The sequence below is a fragment of the Myotis nattereri genome (genome assembly GCF_964212035.1).
Source record: "Myotis nattereri genome assembly, chromosome: 5".
NCBI classification, from domain to species: Eukaryota; Metazoa; Chordata; class Mammalia; order Chiroptera; family Vespertilionidae; genus Myotis; species Myotis nattereri.
In genome coordinates, this window is record NC_138080.1 from 87239712 (window position 1) to 87266168 (window position 26457).

The 26457-nt window shown below is 41.1% G+C and overlaps 1 protein-coding gene and 1 pseudogene across 2 annotated transcripts; one reads left to right on the top strand and one right to left on the bottom strand.

The window, feature by feature from the left end:
* Positions 1–22147: 22147 nt before the first annotated feature.
* On the bottom strand, positions 22148–23280 carry LOC308520300 (ELAV-like protein 1; annotated as a pseudogene). The gene is made up of 2 exons: positions 23055–23280; positions 22148–22816 (listed from the first exon to the last, which is right to left on the bottom strand). The product of its transcript is annotated as an ELAV-like protein 1 (transcript).
* Positions 23281–23295: 15 nt separating this feature from the next.
* Positions 23296–23788, top strand: LOC308519979 (large ribosomal subunit protein uL23-like; the record flags this gene model as incomplete). Its single annotated transcript, XM_081092354.1, has 1 exon — positions 23296–23788. One exon carries the CDS (start codon positions 23296–23298, stop codon positions 23782–23784), a length of 489 nt encoding a protein of 162 aa, XP_080948480.1. The 3' UTR covers positions 23785–23788.
* Between the last annotated feature and the right edge of the window lie 2669 nt (positions 23789–26457).

The following is a 26457-nucleotide window of genomic DNA, read 5'->3' on the forward strand; positions in this document are numbered from 1 at the left end:
ATTCCTTAAGACTCTGATGCTTTCGTAGATACAGATTCTCCTGACAGTGAGAACACCTCCAGCTATTAGTAGATAGACTGCCCATCCCTTGCTGAGTAGGTTAAATCTCAAGGTATGGACGGGCAAGGAGTGTTCGGAGAAAGGTTTAGAATCAGGAGGCAAATTTTCACCATGAAAAGTGCTTTCTTTTCATCAAGTGTGGCAGGTGGAAAATAGTTGTTAGAAAACCAGCGATTCAACAGCAGGGCAGAAAGCTTAGAGCTGTGACTGAGGAGATGAACAAGCTTCTGCCACACGGAGGGTGGGGTGGGCTGTGAAATACAAGATCAAATAATACATGCAGGCACCTGAAGAACGGTTTTCATTCTCTCTCTGAGAGTGGATTACTTTTCTGTTCTTCCACAACAAATTCCTACAAATCTAGCAGCAGCTTAACACAAATGCATTATCTCAGTTTCCGTGAAGCAGGAATTTGGGTACAGGTTAGCTGGGTCCTTTGTTCAGGTCTCGCGTCAAACAAGGCTGAGATCTTACCTCAGTCTTGGGGTCTTTTTCCAAGCTCATCGGTTGGTGGCAGAGCTGTTATTTCCAGTAGCAAAGCTGCCAGCTGTTTTCGTGCTGCCTGTTAGCCAGGGGCGGCATCAGCCCCCAGAGGCCACCTTCGTGCCCTTGCTATGCGACCCCCTTCATCAGCAGTTTATCACATGGCCATGTGCCACTTCAAGATCAGCAGGAGGATCTCTGCTGCTTTTAGTCTTTGTGGTCTTGCCAAGTCTCATCTGATTGGGTAAGGCCCACCATGCTACTCTCCTAAAAATCAATTGATGAAGGGCCTTAATTACTCCTGCAAAATCATTTCAGAGCAGCACATAGATTAATATTTGTTTGACTAACTGGAAGGTGGTGTATGCAACCAATGTAGTGGGACTATTAGGGGCATATTAGAATTCCGTTTGTCCCAGAGGGACATAGGCCAGAATCTTTAATAGGTGAGGATGTTTATATTCCAAGGGAAAGTTGTTGAAAAGTGGGCCAGCCTTGCCATTTCTTATATGACTGAACAACTCTCACCACTTAGAGCTTAAGGATTTACTAAGGACCAAAATATCTATGTAGATGGCTATGTAGATATGATCATATGATTCAAATTATATTTTATCACTAAAATTTTGTTACATAATGTTTAGGTTGTCAGCACAAATTCACAAAAAAATGAGACAGTGCCTGGTAATGTAGAATAAAATCTATATTGAATTTTTAAAAAAATGCTCTTTTTCTTAAGTGTGACTTTTTGAGAGTCCTTGTGGAGCACGGGCAAGAGCACACAGAGGATCAAGATTCAATTTCAGGAAGCATCAGTTAGTAGCAGGGGCTCCCCGGCAGGCCACTCCAGCCCTCTGCATCTGACAAGTTGCGCCATGGACAATAAACTTAACAGACTTATCTATTTTGCAAAGTTGCTATAAGGACCAAGCAAGATGGCTGTAAGGATCAAATGATAACAGTTGTAGAAATGTATATAATATGGGAATTTATATAAAATTAAGGGAGACATTCTTAGGCCACATCTTGATGAGTTTTTAGTTGGGCAAGACATCCCAAATATTGAAGCCAGAGAAGCCAAGAATTGTGAGCCAGGACAGTGGCAGGCTCTTGCCTCCTATGGTCACAGACAGATGATTCTCCCAGCTATGCAACCTTCCTTAACGGGGCCTCAGAAGATCTCATAATGAGGCTCAGCAGTGGTCCAGAGTTGGAGACCTGAGGGCTTGATCTGTGTACATGGCTTCTCCCGGCTGCTCTGCAAAAGATACCCTTGCAGGGCATTTTCCATTGAGGAAATAAAAGTTTCTTCTCTTCCTATATCTTTTTTTTAACGTGCATATTTTTATTGATTTCAGAGAGGAAGGGAGAGGGAGAGAGAGAGAGAGAGATAGAAACATCAATGATGAGAGAGAATCACTGATTGGCTGCCTCCTGCACACCCCCACCGAGGATCGAGCCCACAACCCGGGCATGTGCCTCACCCCCAACCAGAATGGAACCTGGGACCTTTTAGTCCGCAGGCCGATGCTCTATCCACTGAACCAAAGGGCATCTTCCTATATCTTTTTAAAAGGGAATGATGTTGCAAAGTGGGTCAGGGGAACATTCAGTAGTTTTACCTTGTATACATGTTGTGCAAGTCACGCGCTCGTCCACAAGTGATTTCTGTGATTACACTATGACTGACTCAGGGGCATCAGGCTTAGTGACCAGCCTATTTTTCTGTGGCACTCAAGCTAGAATTTTTTTATGTTTATAAATGTTGAAAAAAATCAGAAAATATTTCATGATGTGAAAATTATAGGACTCAATTTTCCATGTCCAGAAGAAAGTTTTATTGGATGAGAGTCCTACTCATTTGCTTAAGTATTGCCTATGGCTGTGTTCATATGCCAACAGCAGAGCTGAGTAATTGCAACAGAGACTGCAAATTCCAAAAAAACTGAAAATATTGGCTATCTGGTCCTTTATAGCACAACTTTGCCAATCCTTGATCCATAGTGTGCACAGGGTGGTGAATGTATAGAAAGATAGGTTCCTGTCACTTCTGGGGATGTTTATAAAGTGTAGCATTTTTTAAAAAATTTATCTTTATTGTTGAAAATGAAGCATGGTGGCAACCATGCTTGGTGGGAATTGCTGTTTAATATTTTAACCATGCTGACTTGGCTTCTGTCATTATTTGCTTGCTAAAATAATAGAAAAGTTATTTTGATTTTCTGAATTATATAAATCATCCCATTCGATTGACTACGCTATCGATTGTAATTTGAATACCCCATTGGTTGTGGTCATACTGATTTTAGACAACACATTCCTCTGTACCTGGAGGCCAGGACAGCACAAATACTCTAAATTGCCCCAGTGGCTCCAGATAATGTGTTTTCGTTGACTCAGTGGTCCCAAGACCCGATGGCTCCAGATAATGTGTTTCTGTCAACTCAGTGGTCCCAAGATCTAAAACTATAATTAATCTTTGTAGGTAACTAATCGGCTCAATTTAGCTTCTGTAACAAACTGCTTTATTGCAAACCAGGTTCCTCATTCCAAACCCCGAGATGTAATCAACACCTTTGTGATTTTTGCCTATATAAATCTGGTGTTGCGGCCATCTTATCACTACGAGATTTGGAGAGCAAAATCCCCCCCTCGTAGTCCCGGATTTGAAATAAATGTGACTCTTTAATTCGACTTCTTGAGGTGTCCTTGTGTAATTCACAGGGTACATTACAACAAAAGTACTGCAGATATCCCCTTTTATTCCCCCATTGACCCCTGACACCCTTCTTCCACCCGCCCCCCAACCCCCCAGGCTTTTACCACACTATTGTCTGTCCATTGGTTATGCATATACGCATATAAATTCTTTGGTTAATCTCTTCTCACCCCCACCCCCCAAAATTCATTAGTCTGTTACATGCTCCAGTGTCTCTGGATCTATTTTGTTCATCCGTTTATTTTGTTCATTAGATTCCACATATGAGTGAGATAATGTGATACTTGTCTTTCTCTGACTGGCTTATTTCACTTAGCGTGATACTCTCCAGTTTCCTCCATGCTTCCTCAAAGAGTAAGAGATACTTCTTTTTTACAGCTTCATAGTATTTCATTATATAAGTGTACCACATCTTTTTTGTCCACTCATCTGCTGAGGGGCACTTGGGCTGTTTCCAGATCTTAGCTATTGTAAATTGTGCTGCTATGAACATAGGCGTGCATATATTCTTTCTGACTGGTGTTGCAGAATTTTTAGGATATATTCCGAGACCACCAACTTACACCATACATAAGAATTAACTCAAAATGGATAACAGACTTAAATGTAAGTCATAAAACCATAAAAATCCTAGAAGACACCATAGGCAGCAAAATCTCAGACATATCTTGTAGAAATATGTTTGCAGCACATCTCCTAGGGCAGTGGTCGGCAAACTCACTAGTCAACACAGCCAAATATCAACAGTACAACGATTGAAATTTCTTTTGAGAGCCAAATTTTTTAAACTTAAACTATATAGGTAGGTACATTGTTATTAACTTAATTAGGGTACTCCTAAGGCTTAGGAAGAGCCACACTCAAAGGGCCAAAGAGCCACATGTGGCTTGCAAAACGCAGTTTGCTGACCACGGTCCTAGGGCAAATGAAACAAAGGAAAATATAAACAAATGGGATTACATCAAAATAAAAAGCTTCTGCAGAGAAAAACAGACACGCAAAAACCCATCAACAAAATGAAAAGAGAGTTCACTGTATGAGAAAACATATTTTCCAATGATACATCTGTAAGGGGTTAACTTCCAAAGTATATAAAGAACTCATACAACTTCATCCAATTTAAAAATGTGCAAAGGACCTAAATAGACACTTCTTCAAAGAGAACATATAGTTGGCCAAGAGATATATGAAAAAAAAAGCTCAAAGTCACTAATCATCAGAGAGGTGCAAATTAAAATCACACCTGCCAGAATGTCTACTATCACCTCACCTGCCAGAATGGCTACTATCAACAAAGAAACAAATGGAAAGCCAAGTACACTGTTGATGGGAATGCAGACTGGTGCAGTCACTATGGAAAACAGTATAGAGCTTCCTCAAAAAATTAAAAATGGAAGTGCAGCATTTTCAGGGGGCAGTTGGACAATAGATATCAAGAGTCTGAACATATTTAAGAAATCTGCCTGTTTAGATGCCCCTGTCAGGTATTTCTGCAGCAAGTGGTTCTCAGCCAGGGCACATTCTCAGAAATAGCGTTCTCTGATGTCTCTGAGACCATCTCTATTGAAACTCTTTTTCTGTGATGTGTCGCTGATGTTTCTTGACTTAGAGAGGATTTCCAGGTCTCTCCTGGTGTAGGTAAAGGAGCTTCTGTAGGAACTGTTCTTTCAGCACCATAACCCACCCGTCTTCTCAAATGCAGTTTACACACCTGAATGCAGACTGTTACTGATGGATCCTTCAAAGAGCAAATCCTTACAACTCTCATAAATCCCTGCTTTAAATAGCAATGTTACTAGTCTAAAGTCTGTGTGCCTGGTGCTTCAAAAGCTCAAACAAAACTCAAAATGTCAGGTTTTGGAGTAAGGAAAACTTTATTGATCAAGAAGGTGTCAACCACCCCAACCAATATACTCAATTAATATTTGACAAAGGAGGCAAGAACATACAATGGAGTCAAGATAGTCTCTTCAATAAATGGTGTTGGGAAAATTGGACAGATACATGCAAAAAAATGAAACTAGACCACCAACTTACACCATACACAAAAATAAACTCAAAATGGATAAAGGACTTAAATGTATGACAGGAAACCATAAAAATACTAGAAGAATCCAAAGGCAACAAAATCTCAGACATATGCAGAAGCAATTTCTTCACCGATACAGCTCCTAGGGCATTGGAAACTAAAGAGAAAATAAACAAATGGGACTACAGCAAAAAAAAAAAAAAAAGCTTCTGCACAGCAAAAGCAACCATCAACAAAACAACAAGAAAGCCCACTGCATGGGAGAACATATTTGCCAATGTTATCACCGATAAAGGTTTAATCTCCAACATTTATAGGAAACTCATACAACTTAACAAAAGGAAGATAAACAATCAATTCAAATAATGGGCAAAGGACCTAAATAGACACCTTTCAAAAGAGGACATTCAGAAAGCCAAGAGACATATGAAAACATGCTCAAAGTCACTAATCATCCAAGAGATGCAAATCAAAACAACAATGAGGTACCATCTCACACCTGTCAGAATGGCTATCATCAACAAATCCACAAACGACAAGTGCTGGAGAGGATGTGGAGAAAAAGGAACACTTGTGCACTGCTGGTGGGAATGCAGACTGGTGCAGCCACTATGGAAGACAGTATGGAGTTTCCTCAAAAAACTAAAAATGGAACTTCCATTTGCCCCTGTGATCCCACTTCTACGAATATATCCCAAGAAAACAGAAACACCAATCAGAGAGGATATATGCACCCCTATGCTCATAGCAGCACAATTCACCATAACTAAGATCTGGAAACAGCCTAAGTGCCCATCAGTAGATGAATGGATTAGAAAACTGTGGTACATCTACACGATGGAATACTATGCTGCTGTAAAAAAGAAGGAATTCTTACCATTTGCAACAGCATGGATGGAACTGGAGAGCATTATGCTAACTGAAATAAACCAGTCAATGAAGGAAAAATACCACATGATTTCACTCATTTATGGATAATAAAGACCATTATAAACTTATGAACAAAAATATACACAGAGGCAGAGCTGCCTCGAACAGACTGTCAAACTACAGCGGGAAGGCCAGGAGGGTTGGGGGGCAGGAGTGGGGGGAGGTAAGAGATCAACCAAAGGACTTCCATGCATGCATATATGCATAACCAATGGACATAAGACACTGGAAGGTAGGGGAGGCCAGGGGATTGTCAAGGGTGGGGGAAAAAAAGAGACATATGTAATACTCTTTGTAATACTTTAAGCAATAAATAATTTAAAAAAAAAAAAAAGAAGGTGTCAACCATTAAGATAGGAGCCCTAGAGGTACCTCAAATCCATCCTATGGAAGTATAGAATTCAGGCTTCTTTTATGCCAAGGGAAGGCAAAATGGGAGGGGCAAGAGGTGATTAACAACTACAAACATCTGAGCACCAGCAGGGGTCCAAGGAAGATTGTGCTAGTTGATGTGAGTCTGGTTATGAGGTTCATGCCAATCTTTGGTAAACAATACACACTTCCCTTATCTTCTCAAGCTGCAAGCAGAATTTCCCTAATGATTACCATATCTATATGCAAGACTAAGCAGAAGCTAGTAACCTGAAGGCAATGGGAACAAAGCAGGCTTGAACAAGATGGCTTGAACAATTGATTGCAAGTCACATAATTTGGGGGTTTTTCTAACACACTAGAATGCTTAACCCTTTGAGTGCTAACCAATATCCGAGGAACTATGCTAAAATTGCCAAGAAATTTTTGCTGATTTTACAGCAGTTTAGGAAAAAAATTATGAATCGCAAGTAAATGAAGTTACATATTCAAAAACTTAAAGAAACCTTTACTACATTTGTTTTCATCTTTGACATATATTGTTTGCTGATTGTATTATAAAATACTAGTAGAAAACTAATTTGAACAAAACATATAATGTTAAAATAGAGGGACACCCTTCTCCAATATCTTCCACAAAATCGTCATCTTCACAGCAAGAATTGGCATATTTAGCAATATCATCATCTCTAATGAAAGCAGACTTAGAACTGGACACCATTTCGAAGCTTTAGGGCTACAAAATCTGAGTAAACTTCATAAAATCGTAGTACCTGTAAAAAATTAGGCAGATAAATGCCAGTGGTCAATTTCAGAACTACAAACATTCGGCATCATAAGTAATCTGCACTTAGGTGCCATCTGTCAATAAAGAGTGAACTACTAGCATCTAATAGTGACACTGCAGGAGGAGCGCAATAGCGCTCCTGGCACTTTTGGCGAAAGACAGGAGGAGCACGATGGCGCTCCCCGGCACTCTAAGGGTTAAACTGGTTCTAGGCTTTTTTTTTTTTTCTATGAAGAGTAAGCTTTGATTCTTTAGGGAAACAAAAAAATTACAGTTTTGCGGTCAAGAGAAAGATTCTGCACATAGTTCCTATGGCATATCATCCTATTTTGACTTCATAGTTTTTTAAACCAAAACACTCTGCTTTAAATTTTAACATTAATTACAACGAGCTGAAATTTTGTGCCATATGTCAAGAAGGACTAAAACTCTGGATTCTGGTAAGCAAATTAACGAATCCAACTGCTCCCTATTCCTGTTTCTAAATCTGAAGCAAAGTGATATTTTAGCGAATGCTTCTATGTCTGTGAAAGGTAAGGGTTGAGGATGGCCAGGAAAAGTTCATACTTGAAAAAGAAAAAGAGAAAGTCATTGACTAAGTCAAATAGTTCTACATGTTCCTGTCATTTTGTACCAAACAGCTTTTAGTTCCACTTCTCCGACGTTGGCAAGGTAGGGATTGCAAATATGCGATGAGGGGCCTAGGCCCTAGGTGGTTTAGTGTGGGTTACAGAAATAGCAGTTAATTCCCGTATTAAAAGAATTCCCATGGGTCTTCCGTATGTAAGCACTTTGCTGTGCATAGCTGATGACTCAGTCATCATGGTATATGTATTCCCAACTTTATGGAGAAGACAAACAAATTAATAGCAAATGAAAATATGTCCTAAATATATACCCTATCAAATAGGATCAGCTCAGGCATGGGCCTCATAAAGCCATCTTTGAAGGGTAAGAGAAACCCAGAAGCAAAGTGGTGTTGAAGGAGCACAGTGTAAAGGAGATGATATACAAAAGACCACAGGCAAGAGATGGTTTCGCTGGTTCCTGGAACTGTAAATAGTTTCCTATGAGCACAGGGGAAAAACAAAGATTGTGAGAAATCAAGTAGGCATTATATATGTTTGTAAGTACATATACATCATTTTCTACATGTAACACATTTCATTAGTTAAATAAAAATATGTATGTGGAAAATCTAGAAGAGGTAGTTCAAAGGAAAGAAGAAGGCACATAATATATCTATCCGGTGCCTGCTAAGCTCTCAATTAATGTTAGCTATTATAGTAAGAGAAATCCTAAGTTTAGATTTTCTGAGATGGATACTTTAGTTATTCTCTGATTTGAGCAAGAACAAAGGACAGAAGCTGGGTGGGTCAAGAAGGAATTTAGTGTAATGGTTAAGAGCCAGACAGACTGGAATTCAAATCCAGATGCTAAATATCAGCTTTGTGCCCATAGGCAAGTTTGAAACCTCTCTAAGCCTATTGCCTCATCTGTAAAATGGCGATAGTACACTTGATTCATAAAGCTATTATGAGGGTAGAGTACAATAATATATGTAAAATATAGTACAAATGGAGTGGCACAGAAAAAGCACTTAAAAAAAATGGTTTCTTAGCCCAGCTTGGTGTGGCTTGATCTATGAACCAGGAGGTCACAGTTTGATTGCTGGTCAGGGCACATGCCCAGGTTGTGGGCTCGATCCCCAGTGTTGGGCATGCAGGAGGCAGCCGATCAATGATTCTCTCTCATTATTGATGTTTCTATTGCTCTCTCCCTTCCTCTCTGAAATCAATAAAAATATATGTAAAAATAAATTTTTTAAAAAAGATTTCTTGAACCACTACAAAAGGAGACACAGGACATGTGGCAGAAAGTGAGGAACATCCCCAGAAGATGTATGGTGATAAGGGCAATTGTCGCAGCTGGGCATGAATTGGTCTTGCTGTGGCCGGGTCTGTTTGTAAAGAAGAATAATCTGCCGGATGAATAGGCAGCCAGCCAACATGGCTTGATCCTCCGCATTGGTTGGAGCCAGGAAATCTCTGAGTGTGAGGAGAATGTGAATTGCCTACTTACTGTAAATTAATTATTATTATTCACTCAAAGAGGGAAAATGCTTGGTCAGAATTAATCATCTTTATAAAAACAGTTATTTTAAAGTCATTGCATTTGAATATGGTGATTAGACATTTGTCACTTTTATAACTCTTTGTGGGGCAGAGTGTCTGTTGTACAATGGAAAAAGATTTACATATAATTTCGACTGTGCCCTTTCTTTCTTTTTCCATATTTATTGAAGCCTAATATAACATTTGTTGCATGTTCCCACCTTACAGATAAGGAAATAGGCTTTGAGACTAAAGTGATTTATAGGAAAATGGTGTTTAAAGTCCAGATTTTTCTGACTCTAACCAGCGATTCTCAGTTCTGGCTGCATATTAGAATAGTTTGGAGAACTTCTTTGAACTATCAACGGCCATGGCCTACCCCAAGCAATTTTATAGAAGTGTTTAGAGGTAAATAATTCGTAAGTATGAAATTCATTGGTCAAAAGCACTCATCTTTTTCGAGGTTTGCTAAATACATGATTTAAAAAAAGTTTAAATATGGTGCTGTCACAGAGGAGTCAAACTGGACAATAAATGGACACTCCTCCCTCCGCCCCACTCTGCTTTATGCATTTTACATCTCAAAAGCAGGTTTGAAACCTGGGAGAATGAATCCAACCATTTATGCTGTACTGGGGAGAATAGATTTTCCCTCTTGACCTTTGTGATGAGTCACTGACAGCCTTAAAGTGGTGACTTTCCAGCCTCATCAGAGAACAAATCCCTCCAAACATTCTAAATAATCAGAATATTATCTAACACTTGAATGAACTTGGTCTACATCTCTTAAGCAGTTGACCTTGAAGGCTTACTTCTCCAAAGAAAAGATGAACCCATTTCTCCCGCCTTCTCTCTCTCTCTTTTTTTTTATGGCTTACTAAAGAGGCAAGAATTTTGAAAAGTGGTCTTGTGTTATTCTGTGAAATTGCAATGGTCACACACCCTGTGGTGTCTTGCAATCACTCTCTTCCTCCCTGAATGACACATTCATTCACGTCATGAGCTGGCTGTGGAGCAAAGATGGAACAAAGGCTGAGTCAAAGCTCTGCTTCACTTGCATGTTCCTATTGCCTGATGAGTGGGAGAAACGATAAACTTATTCCACTTTTTAAAATCCTCCAGAGCAATGAGTCTTAAATTTGGGTTCCTCTTGATCCTTTTAAGTAACTAACAAAAGTAAGGTTCCCAGAAGAATTGATTAACATATATATGCGTCATAGATGCATAACCCATGGTCACAGACAATAGGGCGGTGGAGGCCTGGGGTGGGGGTTGGGGGTTGGGGGCGGGCTGTAAGGGGTCAATGGGAGAGAAAGGGGACATATGTAATACTTTCAACAATAAAGATTTTAAAAAATAAATAAATGAAATAAAAAATAAAATCAATAAATATATCCCCTGGGGTGAGGATAAAAATTAATTAATTAATTAAAAGTCAATTAAAAAAAAGACATATATGCTTTAAATATTTACTCATCTTGACGTCTAAAAGGTTCCACGAATTCATAATTAAGAAACTTGATACTATGGGCAAATATGGTTTAGCTATGGAGAAAACCAGATTCAAAGTGAATTCAAAGAAATTGGTAGATGCCCTAGCTGATCTGGCTTAGTAGATAGAGCTTCAGCCTGTGGACTGAAGGGTCCCAGGTTCGGTTCTGGTCAGGGGCACATGCTTGGGTTGCGGGCTTGATCCCCAATGGGGCCGTGCAGAAGGCAGCCAAACAATGATTCTCTCTTATCATTGATGTTTCTATCTTTCTCTTCCTTCCTCTCTGAAATCAATAAAAATATGTTTAAGAAAAAAAGAAATTGGTAGAAAACCAATTCAAAGCTAAATTATGTATCAACATCTTTTTAAATTTTTGTTCTGATATAGACAAAACAAAGCAAAAACCCCTTTCCCTCAAAACAAAATAATATGACAGTAAAACAGCAAAAAAACACCCCAAGCACCGTGACTGCTTCCCTGAGATGTAACTCTTCTCCTGAAGAGTTTACAAATCGCCATGTGTGTGCAAAGATTGCTTCTCTCAACCCGGCTTCCTGGGTCAGTCTGACACTGCCTTTTTCTACCGCTAACATTTCTGTCTTTTTTATCCTCTTTTTTATTGTTATCTTCCAGACAGTCAATCGCAGATACCCCAAAAGGAGCTTTGCTATCATCTGGCCACAAAGAGAGATGGAATAACGTAAGGTCATAAAGGCCCCCAAAATGTCTCAGAAAACACTCCAGCAGGAATTGGCTAGAATGGGATTCTAAATTGATACCTCGAAAATGGGTCCCCTCTGATAGAAATGACCCCGATAGCTGTGCCTTAGCCCATTTTCTATTTTGAGTCAGAGGGGAGATTTGTAAGAAATCCTGGGAAAGTGGGCATGGGGGGTGGTGTCTAACAGTGACAGAGAAACAGGAAGGACCCCTTGTCTGCCAATTAGAGGCCTTGGTTTGAAAATCCCAGGGCTAACATTTAAATGCTTTATTTGCAAAGTGGAACAAGACTGCAGAATAATACCTCAAGTGAACTTGGTTCTAACTCTTTCTGTCATCTCCACTTGTCCTTCTATAAATGGAACTGTGGCTGTGAATACTTGAGACATGTGATTGGGAAAAGTTTGCTTTCTGTCTCTAACCTGCTAAGATTTAATGGGACACAGAATTTACGTACATATTTCCTTATCCTATCTAATAAAAGAGAAACATGGTAATTAGCGTACGACCGCTACCCTTCCCATTGGCTAATCAGGGCGATATGCAAATTAAGTGCCAGCCAAGATGGCGGCCGACAGCCAGGCAGCTTGAAACTAACATGAGGCTTGCTTGCTTCAGTGACGGAGGAAACCAACGTTCCGAGCCTGCAGTTTGAAACATTGTAACAAATATAGAAGCTAAACAAAACCCCAGAAACCTGCTTTCAGTGAGCCGGGATCTCAGAGCTAGAGTTATACATTGTTTCGATTATAGAACCCAAACAAACCAGACACCTTCTTTCAGCAGCAGAGTCCTCAGAGCTGGAGCCAGAGCTAAAGCTGGCCCAGAATAAAAAAAGAAAAAGAAAAAAAGGAGCAGTTGGGAGCTTCAACCCTCAGCCCCTCACCCAGACTGGCCAGGCACTCCAGTGGGGACCCCCACCCTGAAGGGTGTGTGACCAGCTGCAAACAGCCATCATCCCCTCACCCAGGCTGGTCAGGCACCCCAGTGGGGACCCCCACCCTGAAGGGTGTGTGACCAGCTGCAAACAGCCATCATCCCCTCACCCAGGCTGGCCAGGCACCCCAGTGGGGACCCCCACCCTGATCCAGGACACCCTTCAGGGCAAAGCAGCCAGCCTCACCCATGCACCAGGCCTCTATCCTATATAGTAAAAGGGTAATATGCCTCCCAGCACCGGGATCAGCGGAGCCGTGAGGCCTCCCAGCACCGGGATCTGCAGAGCCGAGAGGACTCCCGGCACCGGGATCAGTGTGACAGGGGGCAGCGCCCAAAACCCTGATCGCCCTGAGGCTCTGTGTGTGACGGGGGCGGGGCCACAACCTCCTGATCAGCCCTGCTCTGTGCCTGATAGCGGGGAGCTCCCCAACCCCCTGATCGCCCTGAGGCTCTGTGTGAAACAGGGTGTGGCACCCCAACACCCTGATCAGCCCTGCCCTGAGTGTGAGAGTGGTGGCGCCCCAACCCCCTGATTGGTCCTGCTCTGTGGGTGATAGAGGGCGGCACCCCAACCCCCCGCCCCCTCGCCGCCATGGGCCCTGCTCTGTGTGTGATGGGGTAGAGCCATAACCTCCCCATTGGCCCTGCCCTGAGTGTGACAGTGGCGGCACCCCAACCCCCTGATCGGCCCTGCTCTGTGGGTGATAGAGTGCGGCGCCCCAACCCCCTGATCCGCCCTGCTCTGTGTGTGACAGGGGCGGTGCCCCAACTCCCCTATCGGCCCTACTCTGTGAGTGACAGGGGGGAGCTCCCCAACCCCCTGATGGGCCCTGTTCTGTGCGTGACAGGGGGCAGCACCCCAACCCCTGGATTGGCCCTGCTCTGTGTGTGGCAGGGGGTGGCGCCGCAACCTCCCCATCAACCCTGCCTTGAGTGTGACAGGGGGCGGTGCCCCAACCCCCCAATCGGCCCTACCCTGAGCGTGACTGAGGGTGGCATCGCAACCTCCCAATCTGCCCTGCTCTATGCATGACAGGGGGCTGCACCTAGGGATTGGACCTGACCTCTGACACCTGGGAGCAGGCCTAAGCCAGCCGGGCGTTATCTCCCAAGGGGTCCCAGACTGCAAGAGGGCACAGGCCAGGCTGAGGGACGCCCCCTTCCCCCCCAAGTGCACAAAGTTTTGTGCACCGGGCCTCTAGTTAATTAATAATAATAAAAGCTGGTATTTATTGGGATCTTACCAGATGCCACACATTGTTTGACGAGCTCATGAAGTCCTTATAACAACTCTATAAAACAAGTACTATTGTCTCCACTGAGGCACAGAGAGGATAAGTAGCATGCTCAAGGTCATAGATCTTAGGGAAGAAAAAACTAGATCTGGGTAGAACTTGAACTCAGAGTCTACTGCAAATCTGATATTCTCAACTATTACACTCTATTTCCCCTGAAGCCGTGCCTATCAAGAATTTCCTTGCACCTTGATGCTCTGAGGGATTTAATGTAATCCAACCTTGTTAAAATATATCTTTGAAAAATAGGTAAAATCATGACTTCATATAGGCATGAATATGAACACGGTTAGAGATTTTTACCAACTCAATGAGGAAATTAGAGATGTGTTAAACAACAGAAGACATGTATGTATCAGGGATGTTGAAATGAATGTGAAGTGAGGCAAACCTGGACTCTTCCACAGTGGGGAAGGGGCAGAAGTCTGTTGGATCTCCAATGGATAGAATTTGCGCATCTATAGACAAAAATGTTTTACATTGCTATCAATTATTCGCAGCCTACAGAATTGTAGCTCCCATGGAATCAGAGGAAGATAACAATGGAAGGCTGTGTTCTAGACAATGTAGTTTTCCAATGAAGCCCAGAATCTTCCCTATAATGCTTACACTTCACTCCTGCTCCTTAAATGCAGAAAAATGTACACATTATAGGTATAAAAGGCATTTGGGGAGATAGACAAATGAATAAAAAATGTCTTTACCAGAGCAGAAATTTATAAATAATTTCAATAAGGTAGATTGTTAAAGAATATAAATAAGGGAAGGAGAGATTCATTCATCTCTGGGAACCTGTTAGAACTTCTACACGTATTTATAGGAGACAATCTAGCTGGCAGAGGGCACTGGGGACTGGAGGCTGTCCTGAAGCTGCTTAAAGATAACGCTTTACATAAAATTAAAAAAAAGTAGACCATCTCTATTAATAAATGCCATGACCTTGGTAGGGACCATTAAAGCCTCCCAAAGTTATCTCAGGTACGTCATTTGAAATACAGAAAAATTCCTTAGAGGAAAAGGTATATTGGCCTGAAGGTGGTAGGAAAATGTAGAAGTGTTATCTGGATCAAGAGGGGCATCTTGACCCAAGGCACAGAGACCAAGGAAAGGGAGGGGACATGCAATGGGAATGATGAGAAGAGGCAGTAAGAGGAAAAGAGTGCCTCAAAACCAAGTGCTCCTTCAGCCTACACAGGTCACCTCCTAAGCTCTGTTTCCTTTCACAAGGACCCTTGACAGCAGGATCCTCTCTTAAACCCAGAGCCATGGTCCTAGCATAAAAATAGATACTCAATATATATTTCCTGAATGAGCAAAAGTATGGAAAGAAGAAGGAAGGGAGGGAGGGAGAGAAACAGGGAGGGAGGAAGAAGGAAGGAAGGAAGGAAGGAAGGAAGGAAGGAAGGAAGGAAGGAAGGAAGGAAGGAAGGAAGGAAAGAAGGAAGGAAGGAAGGAAGGAAGGAAAGACTGAATTTTATGTAAGCATTTTGCTCCCAGAAATAAATTTCCCAAGCTTTACTGCTTCAGGAAAGAGCTCACCACAAAAAACACCCTTCCTGGATGACTCAGTTGGGCCCTGCCTCCCCTTTGCCTCATGATTCCCATTAATTCCATTTATAAAACCACAGGTCCCCATATTTTTCTTTGAGATGTCCTTCATTAATGGACATTTTTCTTATTGCAACAGCCTGAATAAAATCATCTCTTTAATTGTCCTGTGTATTTTGTCTTTCACAGTTAGAAAGACGGTAGTTCGGGATCTGATTTCTGAGTTTGAGAACCCTTCTGTGGGTCTGTGGGTTAATACAGGATGAAGGCATGTAGGCCTTTAATTTGTTTTAACTGCATCCTTTTTATATACATGAAAGAGCAGGGACCATGGTCTGTAAAAGCCTCAGATTACAACTTGACCAAGAAAGAACTATTGCCGGCGGCTCTGGGTGTTTGCATCTTTGTCTTTGGGACACAGAGTGAATTCAGGGACTTGCTTGAATTCCTCATTTTTGCGACCAGAGCTTATAATGAAGGGTGTTTTTCCTTTTCCTCTTGGATAATGGACTGAGTATGGGGAGAGGGAGATGTGAGTGGATTAAATTATTATATTATTAATATATATTAATTATATATTATAATATATAATTAATATATATTAATATATATTAATAATTATAACTTATAATTATTAAATTATAGCATCAACAGAAAGACCAGTTTTGGGTAAAAAAGAGGCATGCATTTTTATTTATTCAAAGAAGGTATTTAAGATGTGTCAAAAGGTGCATGCAAGCTACAAACCTAACTTTGATCTGCTTGAGGAAAAAACAAAATCAGAGAATCTATTGGAAGGATATGGTATAATTGAATATTTAAAGAAAAAGTTGAAGTATAAGTGTAACTCTGAGATGTACATGGTAGAAAATCAATGGGCAGTGATGAATGAGTTCCTACTTCTTTCTGCCTCACTGTTCCTCAGCTAAAGAATAAAATTCTAGAGAAAGAGCGTCTGATTGGTAGGACCTGGACCACATGCTCAACTCCTTGGCCAGGGGAGGTCTTAATGAGTTGATTGACAGTTTCACCAAGACTATAGCCAAAGTGGAAGGAATTATACAGCAAAATAGAAGGGAGAGAGGGAAGACTGTTAAGGAGGAGTCAAGGATTTTAAGCAGACAAACCAGTCACTTTATGTGGAATTACCATAAGACCCAGAGATTTCACTGCTAGGTATTAAACCCAAGAGAAATGAGAACATACGTTCACGTAAGAACTTGTAAGTGAATATTCATAGTGGCATATTCATAATAACCATAAAATACAAACAATCCAAATGTCCATCAACTAATGAATAACAATAGAATATTACTCAGCTACAAAAAACAATGACGTACTGATACATCCCACAACGTGATTAACCTTGAAAACCTTATGCGAAGTGCAAAAAGACAGCCACAAAGGACCACATATTGAATGGTTCCACTTTTATGAAATGTCCAGGATCGGCAAATCCATCCAGACAGAAAGTAGCTTAAGTAGATTAGTGATTACTCTGGGCTGAGGAGACTAGGGCAGGAAGGAAGAGTGATGCGGATTGGTAATGGAGACTGGTTTCTTTTAGAGGCAAAACAAAACCCCACTGTTTCAAAATTATTTCGTGGTGATGGTTGCACAACCCTGTGAATACACTAAACACATACTTTAATTGCATGAGAATTCATCTCAATAAGGCTGTTTTATAAAGGAGAAGCAGCTTTTCCATTGCAATACAGCTTTTCCATTGTAATGATGAAATTTGTTCTCATTGACTTTATTGTCTTAGCTTGTAGAGTAGGTAGACGCTATTAGAGTGGTTCTTTTTTTTTTTTAAATATATTTCATTGACTTTTTACAGAGAGGAAAGGAGAGAGACAGAGAGTCAGAAACATCGATGAGAGAGAAACATCGATCAGCCGCCTCCTGCACACCCCCCACTGGGGATGTGCCCGCAACCCAGGTACATGCCCTTGACCGGAATCGAATCCGGGACCTTTCAGTCTGCAGGCCGACGCTCTATCCACTGAGCCAAACCGGTTTTGGCAAGAGTGGTTCTTACGAGAGAGTAAGGATGGTCACTCAGCTGACATGGTTTTGCGATGTAAATTCTGCTGTAGAATGAGGGCATCATTTTATGACACAGAGAGCTACCACCAGTGTGATGCCTTAGTCCGCTGGATAAATTACCAAAAATAAGCACGGATTATTCTGTTAGTTCCTTCCAAATGTCTCAACCCAACTAAAACTGCCTGGAATGAAACTCATATGAGACTATATGAAATATGGCAAAGAATGCAGGCTAAGCTGGGAGACCTGAATGACTGCCATTGGTGGCCTTGGAGTATACAGTACTTAGAAAAGACTGTAGGAAATTTGCTTCCCTTCTCTAGGCCTCAGTTTCTGATACGGAAAAGGAGGGAGATGCAATAGATTAGTGATTCCCAAAGACTGGTTTCTCCTTAAGGTTGTGATTTAATTTTCCTCAGAACAAATTAATCTAAGCACAAAAGTGAACCAATATAAAAAATTTTTGGGAAAACAGCGTAAGTATTAGATATATATGGGAAATACTGAAATTTGGCAAATGCTGCGTGATGCCTTCTACATTAATCTGGTTACTGACAACAAGAGGTGGGAGAATCCATTGGCTACAAACACCTTATTTTGTAAAGCTATCTTTCCCCCCGTGTATTTGGTTGTTGACACTAAGTTTCTAAATAAGAATGATGTCAATAAACAGATATCATGTGTTAAGCGCTTATTATATGCCAGTTCTGACAAAAAAAAAAAAAAAAAAGGAGGGGGGGAAGGTTCAGGAAGGTGTTATGACCAGCCTGTGGTTTAGGAGGCTGGAGAAGGCCTCCCTAAATAACTGAGGCTGGAAAGATGATACAATTAAGTAAGGTGAAAGCCAAGAAGAGCTTCCTGCAAGTGAAATGACATCTGTGAAGACCTATACTCAAAACTGAGCATGTAGCTCCTTTTAGGAACAAATATAGCCCATGTGGTTGGAACATGAGAGAGAATTACATCACCTCACTTCTCACATGTGCTAGATGCTTTCTTTCTTTCATTCCAGCTCCAGAAAAGCTCTATGGGGTCAGTATTATTATTCCATTTTACAAACGGGGACTGTTATTACAGAGCTAGTAAGAGGGAAAGCCTGGTGAACACAACCAGTTTGCCTCCAGAGCCAGTAGGCTAAGCCACTACCCAATACTGCCTGCCGACTGCACACCAGTCACCTCAGCTTCTCCAAATCATCACCATCTCTTGATTTTTTTTGGCCTCAGCTAGGATGACAGGCTGATTTAACAATAGATTACTTGCTCTGTGATCCTGGTTAGGAAGCCTATTGTTAAAGTAAATAAGATACTTGAAAGCATAGCCAAAGCTATTAAAATGTTATAAGCCAACTTTACCTAAGATTCTGCATTGAGGATGAAATGTCAAAAGGACTTGTTATGAAATCATATCTTTTAGGACTTCCATGTAATTTCTTTCCCCTTAACACAGAGTTGAGAAAGGTAAAAATAACAATGTTTTATTTTTACTGGGAAAACAACAGAGTTTTATTTGGAACAATGATTGAAAGATTACTGTTTGGTCAGCTTTTGCCCCCACACTATGATTTAATGCAGAAAGGGCAAAAAGTCACTTTTCACTACATTTGTAAACTACATTTATGTTGTGTTGCCTCTCATGGTTCAATGTGTGCTCCCCATAATAGAATAAATCTCTAATAATAAACAGCACTCCTCCCATTGTTAAAGCTCAAGAGTTCTTATTCGATACCTTAAAAGGGAATACAATGCAAGAATTACACCCTACCCCATCCCAATGTCAGCAGATGGACCAAATGACCCAAACACTTTAATTCCAGTCCAAACTTTGAAAGAAAACCTTCTTGTTAATGTCTGAGTTGACTATCTTGCCATTTGGAAAGTTAAAAAAAAGAAGAAACAAAAATAAAAACAATGTTTATCCATGAAGTCTGAGGATTGGACCAACATGTTGGATGAAATCATCATTCTTTTGGCCTGTTCCTAAGAGGCATTTTAGGTTGGAATCCTAACAGCTAAGACTCCCTATCTTATGCTCTTAAATAAAATGCTCAATGGGAAAGAGAAACATTTGGGAAGTTAGAGGCTGAAAAATCAAAGTGGTTTCAACACTCCAGCAAAGATATGACTTGTTCAATTCAAAGATTTCACTGCATTCTTTCTGGTTTTCATTTCTCTGTGTTAGCATCATGACTAAAGGAGATTCCAGTTGTTAAAAAACAAAGCAAAAATCAACCAAGTAAATTTGAAGATCTAATTGCCTTTATTGAGCAATTCATGAATCTGGCAGCACCCCATCTGGCAAGGGCTCTAAACTAGTTGCACAAAATGGTAGGGTTTGCCTGAAATAACCCACTCTTTCAACTTCTTAGTCCCACTCTCTTAGGCTTGGTTAGGAGTTTGGAAAGATGATTTAGGATGACCAACTGTCCCTGTTTGCCCGGGACTGAAGAGTTTTCTGGGATATAGGGATTCTAGTGCCAAAATCAGAACAGCTGGTCACCCTGGGATGGTTTTGTTGTTGTTGTTTGTGGCCTAGTTATAGATCTTTGCTTACACAAACCAGAGAGGACCCATCCCTTGTATACCGAGTCATAATCTCCTGCCAGCCCAAGCACCTATAATTTCCAAAAGCTTCCCAGTTTGTTCTGATAACAAGACAGGTTTAGGAGATTCTGAAAACCATCAGGCCGGCTCTAAATAGAATTGTTTCCATTGGTCTCACATGGAAAATGCAATCAATATAACATTTTCTTTTTCTAATTTTCACAATATCTTCAATGTTGAACTGTTTTTAAAAAGAAAAACAAATGTCTTCTTCGAGAAGAGAGCCTGTTATAAACTTTAAATTTCATAAGGTGCATCCTCTTTTGAAAAACCTGACCTTTGTCCAAGACTTCAGGACTGAAACATCAGTTACCATGTGGCTCTGAGAAATCTGAGGGCTACATTTAGACTAGATGATCTTCCATTGAGGGAAAGATGGGGAACTGAACTCTGGACAATTTCTGGTGTAGGAGTTCAGAACAAGTCACACCAAGATGTGCCTCTGTAGTATGGGAATCGTTTTGAGCAAATGACAACCAAGACCCTATTTAGGCTCAAGAGAAACTTCTGTACCTACCTTAACAACCTAGAAGAATTTAAATTAGGGGCCTGCCCATAATAAGAGATTATCAGAGATAACTTTTTTTACTTATCTATATGGCAGGGCAAACTGTTAATTACTGAACAATTTGCTCTTATCATCCTACAGTGAACTTCCTTCCCTCTGAAGCCTCAGGGCACCTTACCTCATCCTTAGCTCAAAATGCCCTATATACTTAATTTTAACATTCTGTCTCTGAATTTCTTACGTATGTGGGATTCCCATATGTATGGATGTAATTAAATTTGTTTTTTTTTTTTTCCTGTCAATAGATAATTGGCAAGAAGTAAGTACTTTTCTGCTTAGTGTTCATATGAAAGCAAAGTTTCAAAAACAAAATCCAATTAAAATAGAAAAAAGTCTAGCACTCACAAGAAGGGATGTGAGAAATACAATGCTCAAATGTTTATGCGTTATTAAAAATAGAACTATCATGCATTTGAGCTGTGTTAAATGCTTTTAGAAACTGAAGAAATGACCGTGAATAATAATATCTGATGTGTGGGGCACTGTACATGCAATGTGTGGATAGGAACTCAGAATGTCAGAGTAGCAACCCATCTTCAGGTGTGCCTGGGGCTTACATCTGACTCAGGAATATATGGAGTTTCCATGAAACTCTTTGGTACGTTCCCATTGAGGTCTGGGATTGAGAAACATTGTGCCCTCCTCTGGGGGGCCTGGCCTGGCATGTGCCCCCCTCCCTCCCTGGAGGTGGCCCATGGGCACTGCCAGGACCACTCAGCAGAACCTGGGACTGAGTGACCAGGAGGTGGGAATGGGACCTGCTTGGGGAAACAATTTCATGTCAACCAAAGCAGAAATATCTTAAAATGTTGAAGCAGTTGCCCTACCAGTGTGGCTCAGTGGTGGAGCATTGACCTATGAACCAGGAGATTCCCAGTCAGGGCACATGCCCAAGTTGCAGGCGCTAGCCCCAGTGTGGGGCATGCAGGAGGCAGCCCATCAATGATTCTCTCTCATCATTGATGCTTCCATCTCTCTCTCCCTCTTCCTTCTTCTCTGAAATCAATAACAAAATATATTATTTTTTAATGTTGAAGCAATTGAGAAAATACACATTCAGCACCTAACATCTTTAGTTTAAACATAAAAACTAAAAGGTCATTTCTTTTGTTCCAGTTTGTGGAGATACCAAATGAAATGGGTGTTAGACAGTTGTAGATGTTAAACCATCCCGAGGGACTGGTTAGTCAGCTCAGTCTACTTAGATTTCTGTTTAATATATATATTTTAAAGAAAATAACTTAAGAAACTTAAAGTTGGTCTGACATTGTGGGATTTCAAATATTTGAACATGTTGGTTGCGTCTCAGAGTATAAAAACCTTTTCACTTCACATTTAGACTAAGACAAACACTTGTGAACATTGGTGCAAAATGAATTGTACACTAACAAAAACGCTCCAACTTCTCTCTGAATTATCCATTTTGTACAAAAAGTGAGTTATCTGTGGGAACGGATGGTTTTGAAGGAAACCTGTAGGATTTTGTCCCCCAGGCGATAGCCGTTCAGACTTGCTATGGCTATCGTGGCTTCGTCGTAGTTTGTTGTGGTCACAAAACCTTTGCACTTGTTGGTGTCCAAGTCGAGAATCACTTTCATGTTGGTGATTGCACCAAAGGGGCCAAACATATGCCAGAGGATTCCCTCAGAGGCATCTTGCCCAAGGTTGATGCACCAGCCGGAAGACCCGTTGCCTGGAACACTGACACCACAGCCCACTCAGGTGATCTATGCCCACAGGGGAGATCCTGAATCTCTGTGCCTATGATGCACGGGGTCTCCGAACCACCTAGATGGCGAGCGGTACAGCTGGGAGAGCAGCACCAGGTGTTTGTTCTGGTTGGGATCGGCTGCGAACTTCACTGCAATAGGCTTAGAGGAACCTGGGGGTTTATGACCATTGAAACTGGTCATTGCCTCTTCTGCTTCAGACCATTTGTCAAACTGGATGAGCTCCCACCTCTGAACAAACTTTTCATCTCGTCCACCAGGACCCAGGAACTGATGATTCGCCTGAATTGAGAGAACATGTCATTCATGTCCTTCTGGATCATGGTCCTGGGGAGCCCACTAATGTACAAGTAGGCATCTTTGTTGACCTCTGTTGACCTTTTACATGGATACTAGAGGCCTGATGCACAAAATTTGTGTAAGAGTAGGCCTTCCTTCCCCTGGCTGCTGGCACCAGCTTCCCTCTGGCATCCAGGACCAGGCTTTCCTCACAGCCCCAGCTTTGTCTGGAAGGTCATCCAGAAGGACGTCCGGTCTATTTTGCATGTTATGCTTTTATTATTATAGATAATCATACAATAAGCTGTAACCTCCTGGTTCATCGTCAATGCTCAACCACTGAGCATATGACACCTGATGGTTTTGGACTGGAGCCTCAGGCGGTTCAGTGTGTTTATTGCTTTCTCTACTTCCTTTGCAGTCACGTAGTTCACAAAGCCATAGCCTGAGCTGTGTCCTGTGACTTTGTCCCGAATAAGTTTTACAGATTCAACTTCACCAATGCTGCTGAAGAGACTGTGCAACTTATCCAGGGTCACGTTTGGAGGGAGGCAGGTGACAATTAAATTTTTTCTCCAATGTCGCTTTTTACGAAGATGGCGGCGAAAGCTAAGAAGGAAGCCCCTGCCCCTCCCAAAGCCGAAGCCAAAGCAAAGGCTTTGAAGGCAAAGAAAGCAGTGTTGAAAGGCGTCCACAGCCACACAAAAAAGAAGATCCGCACGTCACCCACTTTCCGACGGCCAAAGACACTAAGGCTCCGGAGTCAGCCTAAATACCCTCGGAAGAGCGCACCCAGGAGAAACAAGCTTGACCACTATGCCATCATCAAATTCCCCCTGACTACCGAGTCAGCCATGAAGAAGACAGAAGACAATAATACACTAGTGTTCATTGTGGATGTCAAGGCCAACAAGCACCAGATCAAACAGGCTGTGAAGAAGCTCTATGACATTGATGTGGCCAAGGTCAACACCCTGATCAGGCCTGATGGCGAGAAGAAGGCATATGTTCGACTGGCTCCTGACTATGATGCTTTGGATGTTGCCAACAAAATTGGAATCATCTAAACTGAGTCCATCTGCCTAATTCTAAATATAAAAATTTTACACTGTAAAAAAAAAAAAAAAAAAATTTCTCCAACGTCATCCCTGCAGATTTGGCCATGTGGTCTTCATAACCATTAGACATTGTATTTTTTAAAAATCTGGACACGGGTAGGCGGGCCCAGGGCTGCTCTGAGGAGGGCGAGCGGGAGCAGCGGAGGGAGGGGGTGGGCCACCAGCTCCAGTCCGTGGCCCAACACTGTTAGGGTATTTTTCTTTAGATGCTAAATAGCTTCAGATGAAATTGGAAGAAAAAAAAAATCACCCATGATTCTACTGCTGTTACTCAGGCATTCAAAGAATATAGGCATATACAAGTAGACTTTTATGTAGCTATAATCATACAGTGCATGCAAAATTGTTCATTTTTTCCACTTATTACATGATAACTGCCTTGCCATGTTATTATATAGTCCTTATAATAATCCCTTTTTAATGGCAGAGTAATCATCTGTTACTTGTGGCAACACAATTCCTTTGGGTTGACAACAGGTAACAATTATGTGAAAAAACTGAGGAAGAAAAAAATTATTCAAGCACATTCCAAAGCAGTAATTTTCATATTGTGATCTTTGGCATATACCAAGGTTACCATGGTATGGGAGATGTTAAAAAAGAAAGAAACTGGCCAAAATGGAGTCACTTTTGCTAAGCCACATCACCAAGCCAAAACTTAATACCTAATCTAATTGCAGTTCCAGCCTCTCCCAGGAGTAAAATTTTACACCAATCAGTCTGGAATGTCCTGCTCAACACTAGTGAGGTAATTTGTCTGAGGAGATCCCTTGCCTGTCCCTGAAGAAAGATGTCATTGCCTGAAGTAACCCACTTTAATAAATTCTTAGTCCCAATCTCTTTCTACTTATAAAAACCTTCTATTTAAAAAAAATTTGTTTAATTGATTTTAAAGAGGAAGGGAGCGGGAGAGAGAAATAGAAACAGCAATGATGAGAGAGAATCATTGATCAGCTGCCTCCTGCAGGCCCCCCATGGGGATCAAGCCTGAAACCTGGGCATGTCCCCTGACCAGGAATCAAACCATAACCTCCTGGTCATAGGTTGATGCTCAATCACTGAGCCATGCCAGTCAGGCAAAACCTTCCATTTTGTATAACTTATTGGCATGTACTTCTAGTTGCTGGATGGGATGCCACCAGATTCATGAATTGCTTAGTAAAGCCAATTAGATCTTCAAATTTACTGGCATGAATTTTATTGTATAACAGATATGAGGAGAAATCTGAGATGACCCTATCTTCCTCCTATAAAAACACTTCTTTAAGTTTTCTTTTAAAAATATGCTCTTAAAAAAAAGAAAGAAGTGAAAAGGTATAATATCAAATGATATTACTTTTGTGGTAGCGTATGTCATTTACTAGCTACATGACCGTGGGCAAGTTACACAAATGCCTTCATTGCTTATCTATAAAATGAGGACATTAATTTTTACCTGATTGAGTTGTGGTAAAGATTAAAGATATATGTGATATATATAGATTGCTTAGAACAATGCCTGGCACCGAACTATTGTATAAGTGTTTGTTAAATAAATAAAACACTGGAATAAACAGTATCAGGTCGACAAACCTTGAATGTACTCGTGTGAACCGTAAAGCCAGAAATGGAACAATTAGACACTGATAGATCTGTAGATGGCAGTGATAACCCCCAATTAGAAAGAAGGTTTACCAATCGGTTTGGGGATGAGACCACCAAAGTGTATGAATGACTAGACTATGACACTCACCTTTGTGACTTTAGGCAATTGACTTAACTTTGCTAAGCCTCAATTCTTTTCATCTGTCGAAGAGTGCAATCAATATTAACTACCAGTATATGATAAGGTTCTTATGAGCAGTAAATGAAGTATTCCCTATAAAACATTAGCCCAGGACCTACCCATCCTGAATCTTCAATAATCGATCATCCCAGGTGCAAGGTATTGTGGATCACTTACTGACATTTTTTGGCACGCTCACAACGTGTTTATTTGTTAAAGTGCCAAGTTTGCTACATATGGGATCCAGATGATCAGGATGGAAATAACTTTGGTTTCAGTTTGCAAATAGACAATGGAAGAAGGAAATTGACACGGATATCTGTCTGGAAGTTAATGTGCCAAGATCACACCCCCCCCTTTTTTTTTTTAATAATTGGAGTTTGGGGAAGCGTAGGAATAGTGTGCAAAGACAGTCTTAGGAGCTAAGTCCCACTTTTGTTCTAAACTTGTCACATGACCTGAAATAAGTCAGTTTTCTGCTTCACTCTTAGATTATCTCCTGTCTAAAAGGTGGCGGTTGGACAAGAGACAACCTCAAAGATACCTTTATCTCTTATGGAGTAAAGAGGCTGTGCTGTTTTTAGAATCCATGGGGCATCAGGTTTTGTGGACAAGAAGGTATTATATTTTGCAGAGCAGCATGAAACTTTGCTGAAGACTGCCATTCGTACATTAGTTCTATTGGCTCCTACATTTCTCTCTATGGGGGAGAAATTATCACACAAATAATCAGGATTAGGTGGATAGGTTCCTAGAGAATATGAATGGTGTTGTAAGTATCTGCTTTTTAAAGGAATATTGTGTCCAGATATCTGTAGTTGGAATTACGTATTCAGCTTGAACACTCCCTTGTCTGT